The following is a 19014-nucleotide window of genomic DNA, read 5'->3' on the forward strand; positions in this document are numbered from 1 at the left end:
ATCGAATTACGATTGAATCCTGAAGGCTGGTTTCCATATAACGACATGATAGAAGTCTTCCAGTCGGTATTGCTGGCCTTGGGTTGTTGTGTTTGGGAGGTACTGGGAGCTGTAGCTGGTGCAGGTTGGCCCTGCGATGGCGCAGGCGCAACTAGCGAGAAGAGATCCTGGGTAGCTGAGTTCTGTGCAGATTGCTGTAGTTGAGGTGATTGGATGCTGGCCCTCTTAGCCTGTGCTACGGCAGGACTTGTTGGTTCTGGATCGTCTAGACCAAAGAAATCCTGTTGAGCAGCGGCAATAGGGGCCACTGAAGACGAATGCTGCTGGCCAAATGAAAAAAGATCTGCGCTCTGAACACCACCCAAGACTGAGGTCGGTCGCTTGGAGACTGAGGAGCGTGTTGGATATGAGGGTGGTGGCGCGATAATTCCGAACGATTCAGAGGATTCTGCAGACCGGTCGTTTGCTCGTGATCGAGAGTGACTATTTGGGTTTCCGTACTAGCAATCCGATGAACAATGTAGCAAAGTAAGTCAAAGGTGTTGCTAGATCAGTTAAACATTGCATTTATAACGTTCCCAGTTCTTTGGTGGCACTCCTTACAAGGTCCATAAGCATGGTTTCGTCAATAGGCCCCAGCTCAGACGGATCGGGCACAGGTCCCTTGTTCGTAAACTGCTTCCATTCGTACTTTGACCGGATCCAGGGATCAATCCCAGATGTACTAAAAGTATCAAGTTGGAAATCTGTGTCGTGAGTATTACGATCGCCTCGAACATATCCATCGTTCTGCTCCCGGACGTGTAGCCCTGTCTGCGTCAATAACTCTGACCAACTTACTTTTCATTAGGAATGCTGCTCTCGGGCAATCGCGCTTCCCAGTACATGTTCGCCTTTTCGTTGCCCCACTTGATCATGTTCTCCACCTGTTCTGCTGTCCAGTTGTCCAGATCCACTGATTTTACTGCGAGCGCGCGAAAACGATGACGATAGGAAAGATCAAAGAGGAGATATTGAGTGAGTCCCTAGGTTTGACTAATGATTGATGCGCCAAGTTTTTTCCTGCTCCTCTACCTGAATCCATGTAATACCTTTACTGATATGTGTTCCCATTGAGCGGTGTACACCTGAGCATCGGATGCACATGAAGCACCCCAAATTAAAACTACACGTTGAGAGCAAATATACTCTGTCAATGTAAGATCCTTCTGAGACAGTGTAACACACGGTTGCGGTGCTTGACACAAGGGGCGAATTTTACCTAGCCCATCGAGGATCTAGTAAGGATAGGAGGCGATAAGAGACGGCGGTTGATGTTAGTAAATTGATTCAGACACTCAGGCCGTGTCCAGGAGCGACTGATTGAGCGAAGATACGAGTGGTACCTTTTTTGCGGCAGTCGACACAAAACTTATTACAGGGCTTCTGAAGCAGCGCCTTCAGGATGCGCGCGTGTTTGTCGGTTGTGGTCTTGTCTGCTGTGCGAGCACTTCGAGTGGCCATGACGGGGAGGGTGGAATGATTGTTAAAGAAGAGGTCTTGGAATGAGAGGAGAATCCATTAGAGGGCACTTCAACTGTAAGTTGCGCACGGTCGGCGTCACCTGTGGGCGCCAATCATATTCCTCCTTCCATTACCTTGCCACCAATTCTAGCTCTGCAGACTGTCATTACTTTATTCTGTATGCGATATGTATCTGAGAAAGGACTGGATGCTGGGCAGCTTACGCGCCATTGAACTTGAAGCCCGCGAGCACAGAAGATGGGCTCTTGACGGGCGAGAAAGATGCCGCCACACGTGTCTTCTCCAGCTGGCCTCGCGTCTCTTCAAGGGACTCTTCTAGCTCTTCCTCCTCCTGCGTGCCTGGGATCTGGACTGCTGCTGCTGCATCTTCCTCTCGCATGGCATCCTCCAGAAAGTCGTCCTCATCCATCGGTGCATCCATATCCTTATCTTCATCCTGCTGCTTCTTGAACCGCTTGGCCTCTGCTGTTACAGAGGACTCCGTTGCCGATTTTTTACTGAACATGTTGAGGGTCTTTTGTCCGCCATTCGTAGAGGACGATGCGCCGTTGGCCTTTCTCTTCCTCAGCAGATCTTCCTGTCGTGATTGTTTCTCCCTTTCTGCTTTTGTCCTCTGTTCATCCGCTACCAAATAATCTGCGGCCTCAAATACATCTGTTGCTCGTCGTGTGATTGGCAACGCATTCTTGTCGGACTCCTTCACGATGTTGCCAAACCCTCTAGGCGGACCCATGGCATCCAATCCACTCTTTTTCTTAAATGGATTGGCTGCTCCAGAACTGGCTGATGTCGAAACATGACCGCTGATTGCCTTGCTGGTGTTAGTCTCCTTGACGACACGTCGTCCGAATGGATCATTCGGCTTGACAGGGTCCCTCCGCTGGATTGTTCTTCTCTCCAACTCTTCCTCCTCCTCCCTTGATGATACTCTGTAAGTGCGCTGATCCTTCGCGGTTAGCTCGGCAAGAACAGGATTGGCCATAATCAGGTCCATCTCCGCATTTGGATCCTTATCTTGCTCCTCCATCATTTTGATCTCCTTGACCTTGTTCATACGCTCCATCAAACTGTGGAGATTATGATGATGAGCAATTTTGACCGCGGCATCGATGGATTTCAAGTTGCAAAGCATCGCTGTTAGATCCAGCGCCTTTTGTGTTCGATCAGCTTTGCAAGCTAACTGTAAAGAGAGGACAGAATATTAGTTGTCTCTTGTGGTGACAGCGACGAATTTTGTACTATCGGTGTAACATGCCGAGCCAACTTACATCGATCATCTGGAGAGCCAGCTTGTCCATTTCGAGCTCCTTCTTCGCCACAACGTTGTCGGTGCGTTCAAAGGACATGGCTATCTTTTCGTCCTTGCTAAGTCCAGATAGAATCTTTTGACGGAGCCATCCTTCCTCATGTTTCCCAGCCACAGTATCTTGATAGAGAGTGGGCATCCTCAGCGATAGCTCCGACACAATGGGCTTCGGGAACACTGGTTCAAACTCTCCTTTCTATTTTAGTGGAACTTCGAGTTAGCATAAGACGCCAGCAGAACCAAGCAGTATCTGGAGATTAATATGAAAGTCCTAGCGCTTACTCTGCACTTGACACAAGTCAATGTCTGATCTGTAAAGCCGATCGGCCAATAATGGGGACGGATATCCGATTCGGCATCTATCAAGGTGCCGTCCAAAATGGGTGTCCATTGTCCCTGATCGACTCGGCGATAGTAATTGAGAATATACAACACACCCCTGTCGTTATAGAAGGCGGGAATACCACCTTCTGAGAAGCCCAGCCATGTAATAAAAGTGTCGTCTGCGACTGGAACCGCGCCCTGTTGTATCCGCTGACCAGTCTCGACATTATAGATGACATATCCCAGGTTTTGTGACCCTAAAGCGATCGTAAAATACCATAATGTTAAGCATGTAGGTATAAGTAGAGCAATTACTCTTGTTCAGCCAGAACGCGTTTGGTAGTCGAAATGGTCACCTTCGAAGGGTTCTCCGTGGTTATATACGAGAAGTACCATGTCGTCCTTTCCGGCAGCAGCAATGACAGATCCTACGCTAAAAAGCGCTGTCTGAATTCCACTTTGTGAAAACACACGGATGTATCCACGCGATGTTGCCACGATAGCAGACTCGGCATTCAGAGCGATAGCTATACAAATTCGGAATCAAATCCAGTTAGAATATTATAAATGTCCAATGATACATCAATGTCTAAGGCAGCATGTTCAAACGTTCATTTACCTGTTGCGTCCTCTCCTTCAGGTAAGTAGACCTGCCATTCCGACTTCGTAGCCCAGCTGTCATAAGTCTTGTAAAATACAGTGCTCGAGTTTCCGTCATTCGATGCCGCAGCAAAAAGGGTTCCAGTTGCCCCTATTGTGTTTTTTTATGGCAAGGTCAGTGGGCTGTGCATTTGCATGTGAATCCATTACTTAAGAATAACGTTTCTGAATCTTACCGAGACACGCCATCGAGTAGTGAGAGTTGTCAGTAAAGTGGAAGCCGCGATGGGCGACCCTGTCGTGGAACTCGACAGATACAGTCGCATGTGTGCCGTGATTGACGCTTGTAATGAGGCCCAGGAGATTGAATGCTACAGAGCGCCTTGAAATCGTGTTAATTTCTTGACTCCCGTCTTAGTATTAACTAGCAATATGATCTCCTGACATACCGAGGTATCGTCTGTCATCACGCGCAGCAGTCGATCCTGATTGGAAACGGGGATGCAGTTCCTTGACAGCCTGCGTACTCAATCCTGCTTTGTGACCTGATGAGCCTGGTTTCTTTTCTAAGTACGTATTGTTCTCGTCCTCCACGATAAAATCATTCAGCGATTCATTTTCGCTCAAATAGTCCTGTGCCATTTCTAGGATGATGATTAGATTAGGATTTTGCCCACATCCAACGTTTAATCCAATACGGCAGATAAAGTGTCTGGTAGTAATAGTACCTTGGTCCTCAATATTAGGGTCTTCTGCAGCGGCATCATCAAAAAGTCCATCCAACGGGTCAGGCTTTGGCACATCGAATGGAGTACCCTTCTCAGAGTCGATAACATCGTCCCAGCGAGACAGCTCTCCCGCTGTGTCAGCCTAATGATGATGATTGCAAGAATGATCTCCAGATAAGAATGCGGATCAAATTTCGGCCAGGAATATTTGCCCGAGTATAGCGAAACTACAACTTACAAACACAAGGCGGTTTGCATCGGGAGTCCATACGATATTTGTGATTCCTCCGTTCTTGTGTTTGTGTCTACAATATGGAGATGCATTATGATGAGATCCACGTTTTCAATGCTCCATACGTTCCTTTGCGCCCAAGTTAAGCAGGTATGAGTACTTGCATGAGTAATGGGCTCTCCTTCTCCTTGTACTGCCAAACCCAAAGCTCGGCATTTGTTGAGGAGGCAGCTAGGAACTTTCCGTTCGGTGACCATGCGAGGCATCTGACAGGCTGGAGTATAATCAACTATGTTAGTTGCCCTGTCTATGCTTGATGCTATATGCCGATCTTTCATAATAATTCTTGCTTACGTTTGAGGATCCAGTTCTGTATGTAAATGACTTTTTCCATGTGTGTCTGTGGTGTGCAGTAATATCTTTGTCTTTGCCAATGACGAAAAACTCGTTGGACGGGTGCCATGCAACTGGAATCTTCGTTGTTGAGTCTGCTGTAGTTGGAGGGACGATGTTGATGATCTCAAGAGGATCCGTATTCTTTGTCTTCAGAGCCCAAACGATCACTGTGCCATCACAGCTCGATGACAGCAAGAATTCTCCCAGGGGGTCAAAGGATAGAGAATTAATAGCTTTCTTGTGGCCCTTGAATGACCAGCATTTTTCCGGATCCTCCAGGTTAATAATGTTGATCTCTGTCGCCCTAAAGATCCAAATCGAGGCGTTAAACTTCCTGAAGCGCCTCCACAGTTCAGTCCAGATGCGAAAGACATGTAGAATCCCTTACTCTGTTCCCACAGCCAACAGATTCTCGTCGGGTGATATGGCGAGGCATCGGACCCCAAGCTCGTATCGAACTATGACTCCCACGAACATCTTGTCCTCAATGCTATATTGTCGAAGAACACCGTCGCTGGACCCTGTGAAAATGTGGCTTTGCTAAAGAGAAAGGGGAGTTAACGTCTGATCCATTGTCCATACGCTCCGATAATGTATCCTTGCAAGGATATCCAAAGATTCCATGAATCGCAGTCGTATATAATGCATGTCGACTTCGCCTTACGGTAGCAACGAGACAGTTCGCGGGTTCCTGAAGCTCTATTTTATCAGCGCTTAGGATGGATTTGTCTCCCTTCTGCGGAAATAGATGCATATCGAACTCTTCAGAGGAGGATGTTACTATATGGCTATGATGAACGAGAGCATATAAGAGAAGAGTAGGCAAGAACGTTGAGCAAGTCTCGCCGCGTCAAGTTGCTGCATACAATCGCAACATCGCGAGAGTTACGGACCTTCCATCGGGAGTGTAAGCCAACCCGGACACCTCGCTAGAGTGTGCCCATCTCGATGTCACTTTAGTCATGGTTCCTGGTCGTTACAGTGGACTCGAAGGATGATGAAGTGTGGGTTGTAGAAATTGTCGCACGGTAACAGAAAACAGTTCAGGCACACGCTACCTTTAAATTTGTTTATTATTTTTACAGTGTACAGTCACTCGCGTTTTAAAACGCGTAAACGCGTCGCTAGGCAAGGAAGTGAAAGCATTCGAAGCAAAATCTCAGGAAGTGGTCCTACCCTCTCTCCGCACCACAGGGATATCTAGTTGTTCTTTCATCGAACCAAACTCAACCAGAATCACAATTTGGTCCGTGCCTGCCCATGCTATCCTCGTATTTGGTGGACTATATCGGATGCCAGACAAGGCCAGGTTGAGCTGTGCCATGGTGACTGCATGCCCTAAATCCAGCTGGATCTTGTGCATACCTGCCCCTGACGCATCCGTGGAAATGGACCCCTCCTTGACCGAAATCGATATGGACGCCTTCCTCAAGACCAACTCTTCGCTAGAGGACTGAGCTCCACGGACGAACACTGCATCAACGCCTATGAAAGCGCCCGGCACCTTGGCCAGCAAGGAGTCCTTAAGCGCCGCAGCGGTAAGAGTCGGCGATACGTGATAGTACAGCGTCTTCGGGCCTTGAAGCCTGGGACTACTGAATCTGTGACCTAATGCAGCAGACGAGAGACCCAAACCCCAGATCTTCCGCGCTGTAGCGACGACACTGTCCTCCTCGATTTCCTTGCGGCTTGTGACCTTGCCATAAAGATGAAGGCCAATACCACGCTCCTCTAGCTGGTGAATCTTTTCCTCTGCTTTGTCTGTTTTCTCCAGGGCGGTCGAAACTTCCTTCCAGCTGTAGGGGTAGAGAGCCGCTCGAGGCAACACGTGTAGTCCATTCTTCTCCAATGAAGTCCTATGCGTCTTGACATACGTCGTAAATGCCTTTGGACCACCACAGTTGAAGCAATCGGAGTCATAGTTCGTTGCTGTGAAAACATTATTGGCAATGTGTTTGAACATGGCTCGACCACGCCTGAAGCGCATCACTCCGTTCGCCAAATATGTGTTTTTCTCGTCCAAAGTCCATGCAAGGTCGCTTTCGGTGTCGGACACATCGGAACCAATGAACTCTGTAATGCCATCTCCAGGAGCCCGTAACCAAAGCGCATCCATGTCCATGTAAAGCCCACCGTACTTGTAGATGGCCACCAGGCGAAGATAATCCGCAAGATGGACTGGGAAATACGGCCCCTTTTGCGACCATTCGTCCCACCTCTGTAGCCATCCCTGTGTCTCGGGACCAAAGAACCATTCACGATGAAGAAGCAGTTCCTTGGAGAAGGCCATGATGTGAATCTGGTAACCCTGCCGGGTATAGTCTGCAAAGAAGGTAGCGGGCAGGGTATTGGATAGAATGATAAGAACGGCGCTGGGATTGTGGACCAAGAGGGATTCAATAGCCTGGTAATGGCGTGCTTGCCACGTTGTCGCTGGATCTGTCGTCCATATAGCCCAATGCAAACGAGCCCATCCCTCGTTATCGGAGAAAATACTGCTCTTGTCGCTCACGATGCCAGGGATGATCCACTTGGGGTTTTTGCCGAGGGATGGCATGGCGTCCTTGATGTCCACAGTCAGCCCTTCCTCGAGTTCTCCTCCTGTCTTCATAATTATGACCCCTTGAACACTGTCGCAGTCCAGCCCGAGATCCTTCCAGTGTCTCTCACGATTATAGCACGAGTAGCATAGTGCACAACGGTCTTGTCGGAAGCCGGTGCAAAGGGGTTTGTTGGCAACAACATTCCGATACATTTCCTGCATAGGTTCCAGGCGCTTGGATACATCTCCAACGTGTTTAGCGATCATATCATTCTCGCATACGTCCCACTGTTGAATTCTTCGGTCATGAACTGGCTCGATATTGAAGGCGTGCAGCCAGAGCCCAATATTTTGATCCTCGTGTCTTGTGAATATCCGTGGCCCTGGGTACGTCAGCAGTGTAACAATGTCGCGCGAGAGGACATAGAAGGTATGAGCAACAAACGGCGGAAGGATCCCTGCGACATCCATGTTTTTGACTTTTGTCTCCGAGTTCGCAATTGGCTCCATGTTCCTAGTCATGTTCATTAACACAGCATGATAGGCATTAACAAATCTGTCTTTTTCATGAAGTAATCGCTGAACGGAGTCGAGAATAGTGAATTGCACTAACCTGAATGCTAGCCCGCGCCAGTAGTAATGTGATGGCCCTTGTACCATGAGTTCTTCAGCAACAGTATCCCACCTGACAAAGACATCGTCATCAGTTTTACAGAGAAAATCGAACTTGAACCTATTGCTCCACTCCAATGCTTTGAAAAGCTTGAAGCCGCGATTCTCCTGTGTATCGGACACGGGTAACAGCAAAAGATCATCGTGCTTGCGGATCTCAGCACTGATCTTTGCGCCCATGGCGTTCCTTGTGTGGCTGCTTGGTGCTTCACCCAAGACAAATTTGTAGGTGTAGGCAAATTTTGATGAAGACGGTGGCGTCAGCTTCAGAGTTGTCTCTCTGATCTCGCGGCGCCTCTGGAATGCCTTGGGGGACCACGATGAGAGGATGATGATTAGCACTTGGACCTGTGCAACTCCAATGATCAGCTTGGCATCGCTCGTGGCGGAGATACTTGTGGCTCCTCCGGTAGCGATTGCTTCTGCTGTTGATGGACGCATGTTGTTCTGGTGTAAGAGCATGACCATCGTGATAAATGAGACGATTCCGCCTGGGATCAAGACCGTCCTATAAATCAATGACCTCGAGTCTCGCCTGGGCTTCTCCTTGACCTCCACCTTATAGTGTCCCTTGACCCTGAAATGAGCAATCTGAATGACTTGAATAACGGCAAGAATGGCGCAAACAACCATCCAGGGCCAAATGGGCTCATCCGCACCAAAGTAACTGACAAAGAACAAGACTGAAAACCAGTAAAATGTCCCAAGAGTGAAGAGCCGGATCATAGCTGGCCGGGGTTCGTAGTGAATGAACCATCGGCGGATCAGACTGTTGGTCAGCCAAAACGTCCACAGGCCACTCAATAAACACTAATTATCAGGCAATTGGCGGACGATTAATTTCGAGATATCGTTATTCATTGGAATTACACGGTGGCTGGTAAATCCAAATGCATGTAAAGAACATGTACTCACCCAGAGAACGCCAACGTAGTTGTCGAGAGCAGAGCTCATCATTGGGTCGATGGCTCGTGCATATCGATTATCGACGCTGTGGGCCTGGACCAAATGATTATATACACCCCAGACGGCCGGGAAGAGGCAGAGAACCCGGAGAGCCTTACTCAAATGCAAATACTGGACCGGCACATCCTGGATATAGTACATGGGCTGATTGAGCTGTGTCGATAAGCGAAGAATCTGCCAGTTAGTTTCTCTGATTTCAACAGAAGATAGCAACAATCCACATGCAGCAATAAGTAGAGAAAGGGCAGTTTCTCTTTACCGGCGGCATATTTATGCGTTCTCGCTCAAAGGTGTGGTTCCAGTGAATGACCTAGAACACTAGGACAAGCGCGCGTCCGAGATGAGAGTGTGCTAGGAGATGAGAAAGGACCTTGATCAAGCGACGAGTGATGAGGATTTAGTAGGTGAGAAACCGGCAAATGGCTCAATTGATCACGTGGAGTCAATGGTTCCGTGGCACAGCTTTGGCGTTCTGGGTATCTTGTCGTTTTGTCCGTGGCCAGCAAAATTCAAATAAAAAGCGTTTATCTTTTTTTATCTTTCTTTCTTCTCCATCGCCTTTCAGCCCCTTTTCTTCTCTCCCTCTCCATCCTTCACATACCCGCCTTCGTCCTTCATCATGCTCAACGTGCCGCTCTCCGATAGTCTTGACACGATCGCATTCGAAAATGCCGCCGTCGACTATCAGCTCTCACAGTTTATCGACGAGATGCTGCCCTGTGGTATGCACACTTTTCAGATTCAATGTTACGGCCTAGACAGAGAGACTGGACCCAAAAATAACAATAACCAACCCTGTGCACGCGCCCTTTACCTGCCCCTGCATATCAGAGGTCTCGCGAGTCCTTATTATCTATACCGGTGGTACGATCGGAATGAGCAACACCAAGCAGCACGGATACGTCCCCGTGCCAAACTTCCTCGCAGATACCCTCTCGCAGCAATCGCGGTTTCATGACCTGCCCTCGCTCAACGACGTCTTTGGAAGACTCTCGCGAACCAATTCCGGTGTCAACCTGGAGTCGCTGCCCAACACGAACCTGGGAAAGCATCTGGACCCAGCCATGAATGGCCTTCTCAGTCACCACACCATCCCACCAGAATACGCAACGACCAACGGCACCGCAGCAGGGGCAACCCTACCACCCAATACCCCTGTCAACAAGATTCGACTCCCCTGTTTTTCTCACCTGCCTAACAGACAGGGCAAGATTCCGTCGCTCATCACCCCACCCTCGCTCTACGGCAAGCGAATCCGATACTCCATTCTGGAATATGATCCTCTGCTGGACTCGTGCAACATGACCATGACCGACTGGGTCCGAATCGCGACGGACATTGAGGCTAATTATGAGCTATATGACGCATTTATTGTTTTGCACGGCACTGACACTATGGCCTATACAGCCAGTGCACTGAGCTTTATGCTAGAGGACCTTGGGTGAGTGAAATGAGCCAATTCTGGCTAACATGACTTGCCAAATACCCCAATTCCTGTAAGGATGCTGCATTTTTATGTATCTTTCTTTTTTTGGTTCATTCTCAGCAACTGTCTTGTGTGGTCGCTGTCTGCGGATTTGTTTGTTCGATGTCCGTGTGTGGACATGTCCTTCTTTGGTTTACCCCATCATTGAGCCTTCTTTTTTCACACGGGGTTTATATTCCACGCGGTATGTGAAATTAATTCTTCGTTACTTTCCCCGCCTTTGTGCAACGATGCCCGCCATCTCGCAGTAAGACTGTCATCATCACTGGTTCTCAAGTACCCATCACCGAGGTCAGGAATGATGCCATCGATAATCTTCTGGGCGCGCTGACGATCGCTGGCCACTTTGTCATCCCTGAGGTGTGCTTGTACTTCAGTAACAAGCTGTTCAGGGGCAACCGGTCCTCAAAGATGGACGCCATCGACTTCAATGCCTTTGACAGCCCCAATCTCCCCCCTTTAGTCAAGGTTGGCATCAACATTGGTAAGTGCTCTTTCTCGTATGCCCGCCATTGATTCTCTATCCATCAAATGTTCATGTAACTGACTCGTTGATCGTCTTGTCAGATGTCGACTGGTCCGAAGTCATTCGCCCCACCTCTCTCTCCCGGTTTCGAGCCCACAAATCCATGAACCCTAACGTGGCCAGTCTACGGCTCTTCCCAGGAATCACGGACTCGACCATAAAGACCTTTCTGGCCCCATCAATCCAGGGAATTGTTCTTGAAACGTACGGAGCCGGAAATGCCCCGTCTACCCGAGCAGATCTGGTGGCTGCCCTAAAGGAGGCATGCGACCGCGGCGTCGTTATTGTCAACTGTACACAATGTAAGGTGAACCGCGTGTAGTATCCTTCCGAAGGGGAAATGGCAGGCTGTTTCACATACGACTTACATCATGATTGATTTGATTGATTGATTGTTGTTGTTTTTTGTTTGTTTTTTTTTTTTTTTTTTTTTTTTTTTTTTTTTCGAATCGACATAGGTAAGCGTGGATTGGTAACGGACTCTTACCAGACAGGCAAAGTTCTTTATAACGCAGGAGTCATCCCAGGAAACGACATGACACCAGAGTGCGCACTCACAAAGCTGTCATATCTTCTCGGGCATGATTTGCCTATTCCTGTGGTGCGCGAGATGATGACCAAGAACCTGCGCGGGGAGCTGACAGCGATTCAGCCTCGAACACGCTTCAGTTACATCAACCGCACCCAGGCCATGCTCCAGCTCTTGTTCAGGGCAGCAACAAATGGAACGCTGACCAATGCACCCAAGACAGAAGGCAGAGTGGAGTTTTCAGCGAACCAGGCCCAGAAGCAGGCGACAACGGAGATCGTACAACAATTGGGGAAGACAAAGATTAAGGGAAACGAGCCCAAGAAGACGGCTTCGTTCACAATCAAGGGCCCAGAGTCGTCTTCAAACTCAGAGGCATCTTCGCCAGTAGGAAGTCCCACACCCGAAGTAACTTCTTCGTTCTCGAACCCAGACTTTGAGCTTGGAAGCGGTCTGTTAACATTGGAAGATCAGCGCTGGATCGAGCGTAGCCTGTACCCTCTGCTAATCTGCGGTGCTGCCGGAAGTGGCGATTTGGAGGGTCTGACAAAGCTCTGGGATGTTATGACGGATGGTCAGGGTCTCACCAAGGCGTCGCAGATCGTTGGGCCTGGAAAGCCGGACGATGCGACCACACCTGGATTAGTTGGCAGTGCTGTGATGGGTGGCGACGGTCTCGGTCTGAGTCATGGAGATTGGGAGGGTCGCTCACCACTGCATATTGCGTGTAGCGCTGGTCATTTGGACGTCGTTCGATTCTTACTGCGCCACGGTGCAACGATCCATGCGCGTGATCGCTTGAACCACACGCCTTTGTACGACGCTGTGACACGAAGCAGCAGTATGGAAGTTGTGAAGGTGCTCCGTGATACAGGAGCTCACTTTAACGATTCAGAGGTCTCGGACCTGGGATGGAAGCTGATGATTGCTGCCTCGGAGGGGGATTTGAATCGCGTATCGTTGATTGCTGGAGCAGGGTATGATCTAAACCGCGCACTTTTTGACCGCAGAACAGTGATGCACATCGTCGCAACTGAACATCGTCATGCGCTGATGGAGTATCTGCTGGAGAACTACCCGGAAATTGATATTGACATTAAGGATCGATTGGGGCGGACATGTGTAGATGAAGCTGGCCACTGTGATGCATGCAGATGTTTGTTTCTCGCCAAGAAGAACGGAGAACTGGTCAGCAAGTAATAGCCCATAGCGTGCGTCAAGAAGAGTATTATTGGCGCCACCATTAGGGACTTTTTTTACTGATACCCTTCTCTCTTGAGCGATTCTTTGCAACAGACAGCTCATACAATATAATGCTATCGTGATAAAGCGTTGATGCGTTTATTTGCGGTGGGAATGACTGGTTATGGAATGAAAATGGAGAAAGCAAAGGCGAAATATGCACAATCAGAGTCGAGCAGCAATCTCTGGTTTCTCTAGCCTCTCCCCTTCTTTCTTCTTCTGCTCCAAGGGCAGAACACTCTTCCAAGTTTTTACGGAAGAATCAATTACGATAGAACGATTGACTTTCTCTCTCAAAATAAAGGCGTGCACACCCGCATTGTAATCCTCCATGTATCGATGCCAGTCCATACCCCTCCTCAGTCCACTCTTGAGCTCTGCGGGCGCTGCGTCATCCAGGGCCAGGGTATTGACCACATCGAAGAACCACTCGTTCAGAGCAAAGGTCTTAAAAGTCATAGGTACAGCCATGGCCTTGGAGATGCGGACCTTCAGTCTCTTGCCGTCCTTATGTTGTGCAAGGGTGCGGATCTGTTCTCCAAAGCGGCTGTCGAAGCGTCGCTTGAACTCAGCAGGTTGATACATCTCAAACCGAATGTCATCCGAGATGCGGCGGCGGGGCTTCTCAACTGCGCTCCAGTATTTGACCAGGTAGATGCCAAAGAGACCCCAGGTTATGGGGTTGATGCAGCTGGTGCCAACGTGGTAAATAGGTGGCGTGGTCAATGTGCTGTCCGCGGTCGTAGCAGCAAGGAGAATTACTTTGGAAACAATGTCAACAGGAATAAGATCTGTCCTGGCGGCCTATCGGGTAGAGGAAGCACAGGAGAATAGTCAGCAAATATTCCCGTATGCAAGTATTCACTGAATAAAGTCGAGGGTAGCTCACCTGGGACCCTATCCACTCCTGCACTTGGCCAAGTGCACAGGATACGACAGCCTTGTTGGCAGCAGCAACACCCTCGACCCATCCAGGCACGGGCTCCTTCTGGGCCGCTGTGACAATTGAAGGACGGACAATGACGATGGGCAAGCCCATACTCTTGTACCGCTTCTGGATCAAATGCTCTGTGAGGCTCTTCGAGAACGTGTAGGTGTTGGGGTAGGCCTTCAGGACTACGGACCGCTCGTAGTTACGAATCTCCTCGTACGACATCTTTGTCAACATCTCATAGATGGCCTCGGGTTCGCCAAAGGGGTGAGGGTAGATGGTTTCATCGATATGGGCGCCAATCATGGGTGCATTTACATAGCAGGTTGAGATGTGGACGAATGCTGCGAGTCGCTTGGCATCCTTGGCGACATCAAACGTACGGAAGGGTCCCTTTGTATTCATCTGGTCAAGAATAACAAACAAAATACGTATTAGTTTATATGTAAAGTTACGTACAATTGTTGACGGATGTAGCAGAATATGAAAGAGCTGCGTCTTACCTCAAGGGCATTATTTAGGGGATCGTCGAAGCTGACTGAAGCTGCGCTGTTAATCACCACGGCTACATCCTCGCGAATCATGGCCAGATCCTCGCCCGAGAGGCCCAACATGTTGATCGTGATGTCACCCTTGACAGGTACAATCTTCTTTACGATCCGGTCATGGAACTCTCGTGGGCTCGAGAACTGAGCCTTTAGCGTGTCAAAGATGTGGCTACCAAATATATCGGTCTCGACACGGTCCTGCAGAGTCTTTGTGCCTGATATCCTAACCAACAAGTACACCCTGGTAGTAGAATAATTTAGAATGATTATTAAAAAAAGATGTTCTTTGGAGAGAAGGCATAGACAACATTTCAAAGATGCCTTACTTCGTGATCTGAGGGAATGAACGTAGCAACTTTTCAAGAATGGTCTTGCCGACAAACCCGGTTGCTCCTGTCAGGAAGATGACATTGTTTTCGGTATAGAACTCCCTGGCCTTGGTGGGCCCGAACTTGTAGCGATGATGCGACATGGCTTGTTTGAATGCAGGCAGTCGAGTAGGATAGAGTAGAGGGACGTTTTTTTTTTTGTAATGGTGATGTTCTTTTGCCTATGGACTAGGTTACAGGTGAAGAAATGTGCGCGTGGGGTTTAGCGAATGGTACGGCAAGAAAAAACAGCTATACGTGTCCCTGGGTGAAGTTTTTGCCTTACATGCGGTTCCTGGGTTAGCGTATTCGGACTATAACTTTAATGTAGAATGAATTAGATGAAATTAAGGGAGGGAAAACAAAGGGGGAGGGGGAATATGAGCATACAGCAGCTGTGGCACAGTATCAAAGAGAATTTTGGTAATGAGTGGTGTTCGTTTGCAATGGGGACGAGGGGATTGCATACCCTTTTATTAGTTTTTTGTAGGCTATGGCTATTAAAGTATATCATTGTGCTCGCCAGGCCTCTGTTGTGGTGCAGCACGCCAATACACATCTTTCAATTCTTTTTTTTTGGTTTGATAAAAACATGAGCACCCGTCTGATCCCAAGTCTCAGAGGCATCCATGTCCATGCAACCAAATGGTCAAGGTCGCCATGCTCGCGCCTTCCTTTGCTGCAGTGTTTGCGGACATACATAACAAGATCAAGAGGAGCTGCCAGAATGGAATCATTACCCTGCTAAGTGGGAAATACCATGTGCTGCTATCTCGCGCTCTTTAGATCGCTCGATGTACATGAGTGCAGGCAGATACTGCTCCAATGTCAGTATATTTAGTATTCCGATCAGTACGCGAGCCGACCAGACCACACACCGCTGAGACAAGGCTGCGGATGAACATGGCAGGGGCATTTCAAGGTGACTAGCTGCGCTGTTAATGGTAATGTGCAGCTAGCGGATGGGTCTAAGGTTTTTTATGAGTTGTTGCCGACTATAGAATGGCAGCGCTAGTCATCCATTACGTCTGCCACTTACAGGCACGGAGCGCTCCGTCCATCCCGCGTGGGCGTGGGCGATGGCGAGATCCTTCAGCCAACCAGAACAGTGCCTTATTAACATACATTGTTTAATTAGGCGTCTCAGTAAAGAAATGAGCTGAGGTATACGTTTGTGATAGTGGTTTTATTAGGAGCATTTTGCCATACACGCGTTTTATTTTTTTATAATTTCGCAAGAATGTTTACTGTACATGGATGAAGTATCTTCGATTCAGTCGATTCAATCGGCTTCACATTAATGAGATAAGTTAACAATTGTATGCATTTCTTCTCAGGAACATGCAGTTAAAGTTCGCGCTATTTGAGTCTTTGAATTGAGATGTTCCGTGCTCAGTATTCTTAAATCCTTAAGCTTGAATACGTTAACCGGCGCTTTGGTTTCACTACGAGAATAAGGGAGAATAAGCAAACGGTGGGTGTCATCATAAAGTACTGCAGAGCTGTAGAATGTTTCATTTCGTTTTGTTTGTCTGCTCTTTATAATCACATTTATTTCTTCCGCTCTCTTTCTCTCTCAAGGGACACCTATGGCGCGTTTGCACATGCGCCTGCCTCACGTCCTTGACCAGATCGAAGGTAAGCAGACCACTCAATTGCCTAACACATTGATACCAAGAGATGAGTAATCCCAAGTGCATCCATCGAACTAATGCTTGATGAGGTCGGTGGTCATGTAGGCGCCGGTCGAACAACTCTGCACCTTTTATTCAGTACAACTAGCGCAACGGAACAAATGATTAACCTGCCTTGTCCGACTTGTATTTCGTCTTTCTTTATCCATTTGTGCTGCAGACCATCGCCGATTTATCTTTTAATACGATCCCTATTGGGTTACCCACGCACTTTCTGCCTCTCTCACACATACTCTCCTTCTCATTTGACACAACTGACATACGCTACGTGAAGAGTTCGTCACAAAAGAGGACTTTCTTTCTCAAGAAAAGCGCGCATACGTTTTGTATTTGCTGTCATATATACTGCCTTTATCCCAACTTGTCCTACAAATCCGCTAGACATTTACCCTGCCCAACTACTCAGTTTTCGTACTCAACACACAATGACTCTCTTGGCTGTCATCGGCAAGGTGACGCAGCAGTCGACCATCTCCCTTGCCCTGGCCCTTTCCGCCGTGCTCACCTACAGCTTCTACCGATCCTGGCTCTACCCTTACTATCTTGATCCGCTCGCCCGGCTCCAAGGTCCGAGCCCATCCAAGGTCCCATTCATCGGAAACATGCTCGCGCTAACGAAAAAGAAACCCATGATGACCCTGTACGACTGGGCAATGGAATATCCTGATTCGATTTACCGATACTACTGGTTTACTCGATTAACCCTTATGACCTCAGACCCCGTAACAGTCGGCTACGTCCTTGGGAAGGCCAACGACAACTGGCTCAAGAGCAAGGGGACTGAAGACATGTTTGAGCAGAATCTTGGGCACTCGCTTCTGTCCATGAAAGGCCAGGAGCACATAGCCCACCGCAAGTACCTTGGAACGGGATTCAAGCACATGTACCTGAAATCGATGGCGATGGCCTTTCAACGAGTCGCCAATGATCTCATCCAAGTATGGAGGGGTAGAGTGCCAACGGAGAACCAAAAGGACATAAGCAGCAAGGAGACACATTGGGAGCACGATGGAAAAGTTTATACGACCATTGATCTTGAACCATCATTCTACTGTCTGACGCTGGATTCGATCGGCCAATTTGCGCTTGGCCGAGGCTTCGATGCCATCCAGCAACCGATCGGCCCTGACTTTGACAACTACAGGATTATTGTCGAGTCCTTCAAAGTGACGCTGCTTACCCTGTTTCCGTTTTCGAACTGGATCCCAACAAGGACCAACAGACGAGCATGGAATGCCGTGCGTGATTTCAAAAAGTCAATGACAAAGATTGTTCAGGATCGGAAGCAGGAGTTGCTCAACGAAATTCAAGCCAACGGTGGGAATTTTTCGCAGGAGGAAGGCGCGTCCAGTCAGAAGAAAGACATGTTGACGATGTTACTAGTGGATCAGTTGACGGGCGAGGGCTGCTCGGACTCGCAGATTCAAGACGATGTCTTCACTGCCATCTTTGCTGGTCATGTGAGTATTTCTCTCTCCTTTACTTTCTACCTTGTATGAAGATATAGTCTTTGCCATGCCAACTCATTACCCTACGTCTTTACTCGTATTCTTTTTGGTAGGAAACTACTTCGGCTGCTCTCTCATGGGCATTCTACCAGCTTGCGTGTCATCCCGGGATCCAGCAGCGCCTTAGAGAAGAAACCCGGCAGCTGTACAGCAATACAAATGGCGATCCTTCCTATGACGATTTGAACTCCTTGCCCTATCTGAATGCTGTTGTTCGTGAAAGTCTTCGGATCTGGTCACCCGTCCCTGTATGTACTTTTTTTTCCTGGTCTAAAGCATAAGTTCAGGAGCGATCAAACAAACTCACACAGACTCGGACCCTTTTATTCTTGTAAAATGACCATCTACTTCTAGCTGAACCTTCGCGTGTCTGTCGAGGATGATTATCTCCCACGCAGTAATGGCCTTGAGCCCTTGTTTGTCCCTGCTGGCACGAATCTTCAGATTCCTATGTTCATCCTGCAGCGAGACCCCAAGATCTGGGGCCCTGACTCTTTGGAATTTAATCCGGATCGCTGGATCTCTGATACGCCATGTCCCCCCTACATGCCACCGCACGGCCTGTGCTACTTTCCATTCTACCATGGCAAGCGCGGCTGTATCGGCAACAAGGTCGCCACGCTGGAGATGAAGACACATATTGCGAATCTTATCAACACGTTTGAGTTTATTCAGACACCAGAGATGAGGGCCAATAACAGCGAGATCGACTGGCGTTGGTCGGTTAGCTTGAAGCCTTCGCCTGGAGTTCACCTGGGCATCAGGTTAGCAGACTGAACCATGCGCAAGTATGGATCTAAGTAATGTAGATGAAATATGTTCGAGATAACAGAGGAGTGAATAAACATGTATTGCGTAACCCGTTAATCGATCCATGGCTTTTGTTCGGTAC

At 48.5% G+C, this 19014-nt stretch overlaps 6 protein-coding genes across 6 annotated transcripts; 2 read left to right on the top strand and 4 right to left on the bottom strand.

Annotated features, from left to right (window-relative positions):
- Positions 1–836: 836 nt before the first annotated feature.
- On the bottom strand, positions 837–1503 carry BC939DRAFT_392992 (Arf GTPase activating protein; the record flags this gene model as incomplete). Its single annotated transcript, XM_051552068.1, has 4 exons — positions 837–964; positions 1092–1165; positions 1262–1277; positions 1386–1503. The coding sequence occupies 4 exons, from the start codon at positions 1501–1503 to the stop codon at positions 837–839; spliced, it is 336 nt and encodes a 111-aa protein (XP_051416026.1).
- Positions 1504–1656: 153 nt separating this feature from the next.
- Positions 1657–6135, bottom strand: BC939DRAFT_439982 (uncharacterized protein). Its single transcript, XM_051554021.1, has 14 exons — positions 6004–6135; positions 5775–5898; positions 5499–5650; positions 5069–5414; positions 4879–4988; positions 4721–4787; positions 4483–4624; positions 4204–4398; positions 3991–4125; positions 3774–3905; positions 3511–3681; positions 3113–3411; positions 2793–3026; positions 1657–2704 (listed from the first exon to the last, which is right to left on the bottom strand). The coding sequence occupies exons 1-14, from the start codon at positions 6072–6074 to the stop codon at positions 1724–1726; spliced, it is 3159 nt and encodes a 1052-aa protein (XP_051416027.1). The 5' UTR covers positions 6075–6135; the 3' UTR covers positions 1657–1723.
- A 134-nt stretch (positions 6136–6269) lies between these two features.
- On the bottom strand, positions 6270–9431 carry BC939DRAFT_393104 (galactosyltransferase-domain-containing protein; the record flags this gene model as incomplete). The annotated part of the gene is made up of 3 exons (XM_051552074.1): positions 6270–8166; positions 8266–9134; positions 9240–9431. The coding sequence occupies 3 exons, from the start codon at positions 9429–9431 to the stop codon at positions 6270–6272; spliced, it is 2958 nt and encodes a 985-aa protein (XP_051416028.1).
- A 387-nt stretch (positions 9432–9818) lies between these two features.
- On the top strand, positions 9819–13222 carry BC939DRAFT_303492 (asparaginase-domain-containing protein). Its single transcript, XM_051551400.1, has 5 exons — positions 9819–10012; positions 10122–10731; positions 11025–11260; positions 11344–11604; positions 11761–13222. Exons 1-5 carry the CDS (start codon positions 9910–9912, stop codon positions 13029–13031), a joined length of 2481 nt encoding a protein of 826 aa, XP_051416029.1. The 5' UTR covers positions 9819–9909; the 3' UTR covers positions 13032–13222.
- Positions 13223–13238: 16 nt separating this feature from the next.
- BC939DRAFT_473809 (male sterility protein-domain-containing protein) lies at positions 13239–15024 on the bottom strand (the record flags this gene model as incomplete). The annotated part of the gene is made up of 4 exons (XM_051558376.1): positions 13239–13877; positions 13963–14409; positions 14508–14793; positions 14879–15024. 4 exons carry the CDS (start codon positions 15022–15024, stop codon positions 13239–13241), a joined length of 1518 nt encoding a protein of 505 aa, XP_051416030.1.
- A 1855-nt stretch (positions 15025–16879) lies between these two features.
- Positions 16880–18985, top strand: BC939DRAFT_303561 (cytochrome P450). Its single transcript, XM_051551401.1, has 3 exons — positions 16880–18074; positions 18176–18370; positions 18477–18985. Exons 1-3 carry the CDS (start codon positions 17040–17042, stop codon positions 18897–18899), a joined length of 1653 nt encoding a protein of 550 aa, XP_051416031.1. The 5' UTR covers positions 16880–17039; the 3' UTR covers positions 18900–18985.
- Positions 18986–19014: the final 29 nt, after the last annotated feature.

Source organism: Gamsiella multidivaricata, assembly GCF_025024155.1.
Source record: "Gamsiella multidivaricata strain RSA 2152 chromosome Unknown BC939scaffold_8, whole genome shotgun sequence".
In the NCBI taxonomy this organism is placed as follows: Eukaryota; Fungi; Mortierellomycota; class Mortierellomycetes; order Mortierellales; family Mortierellaceae; genus Gamsiella; species Gamsiella multidivaricata.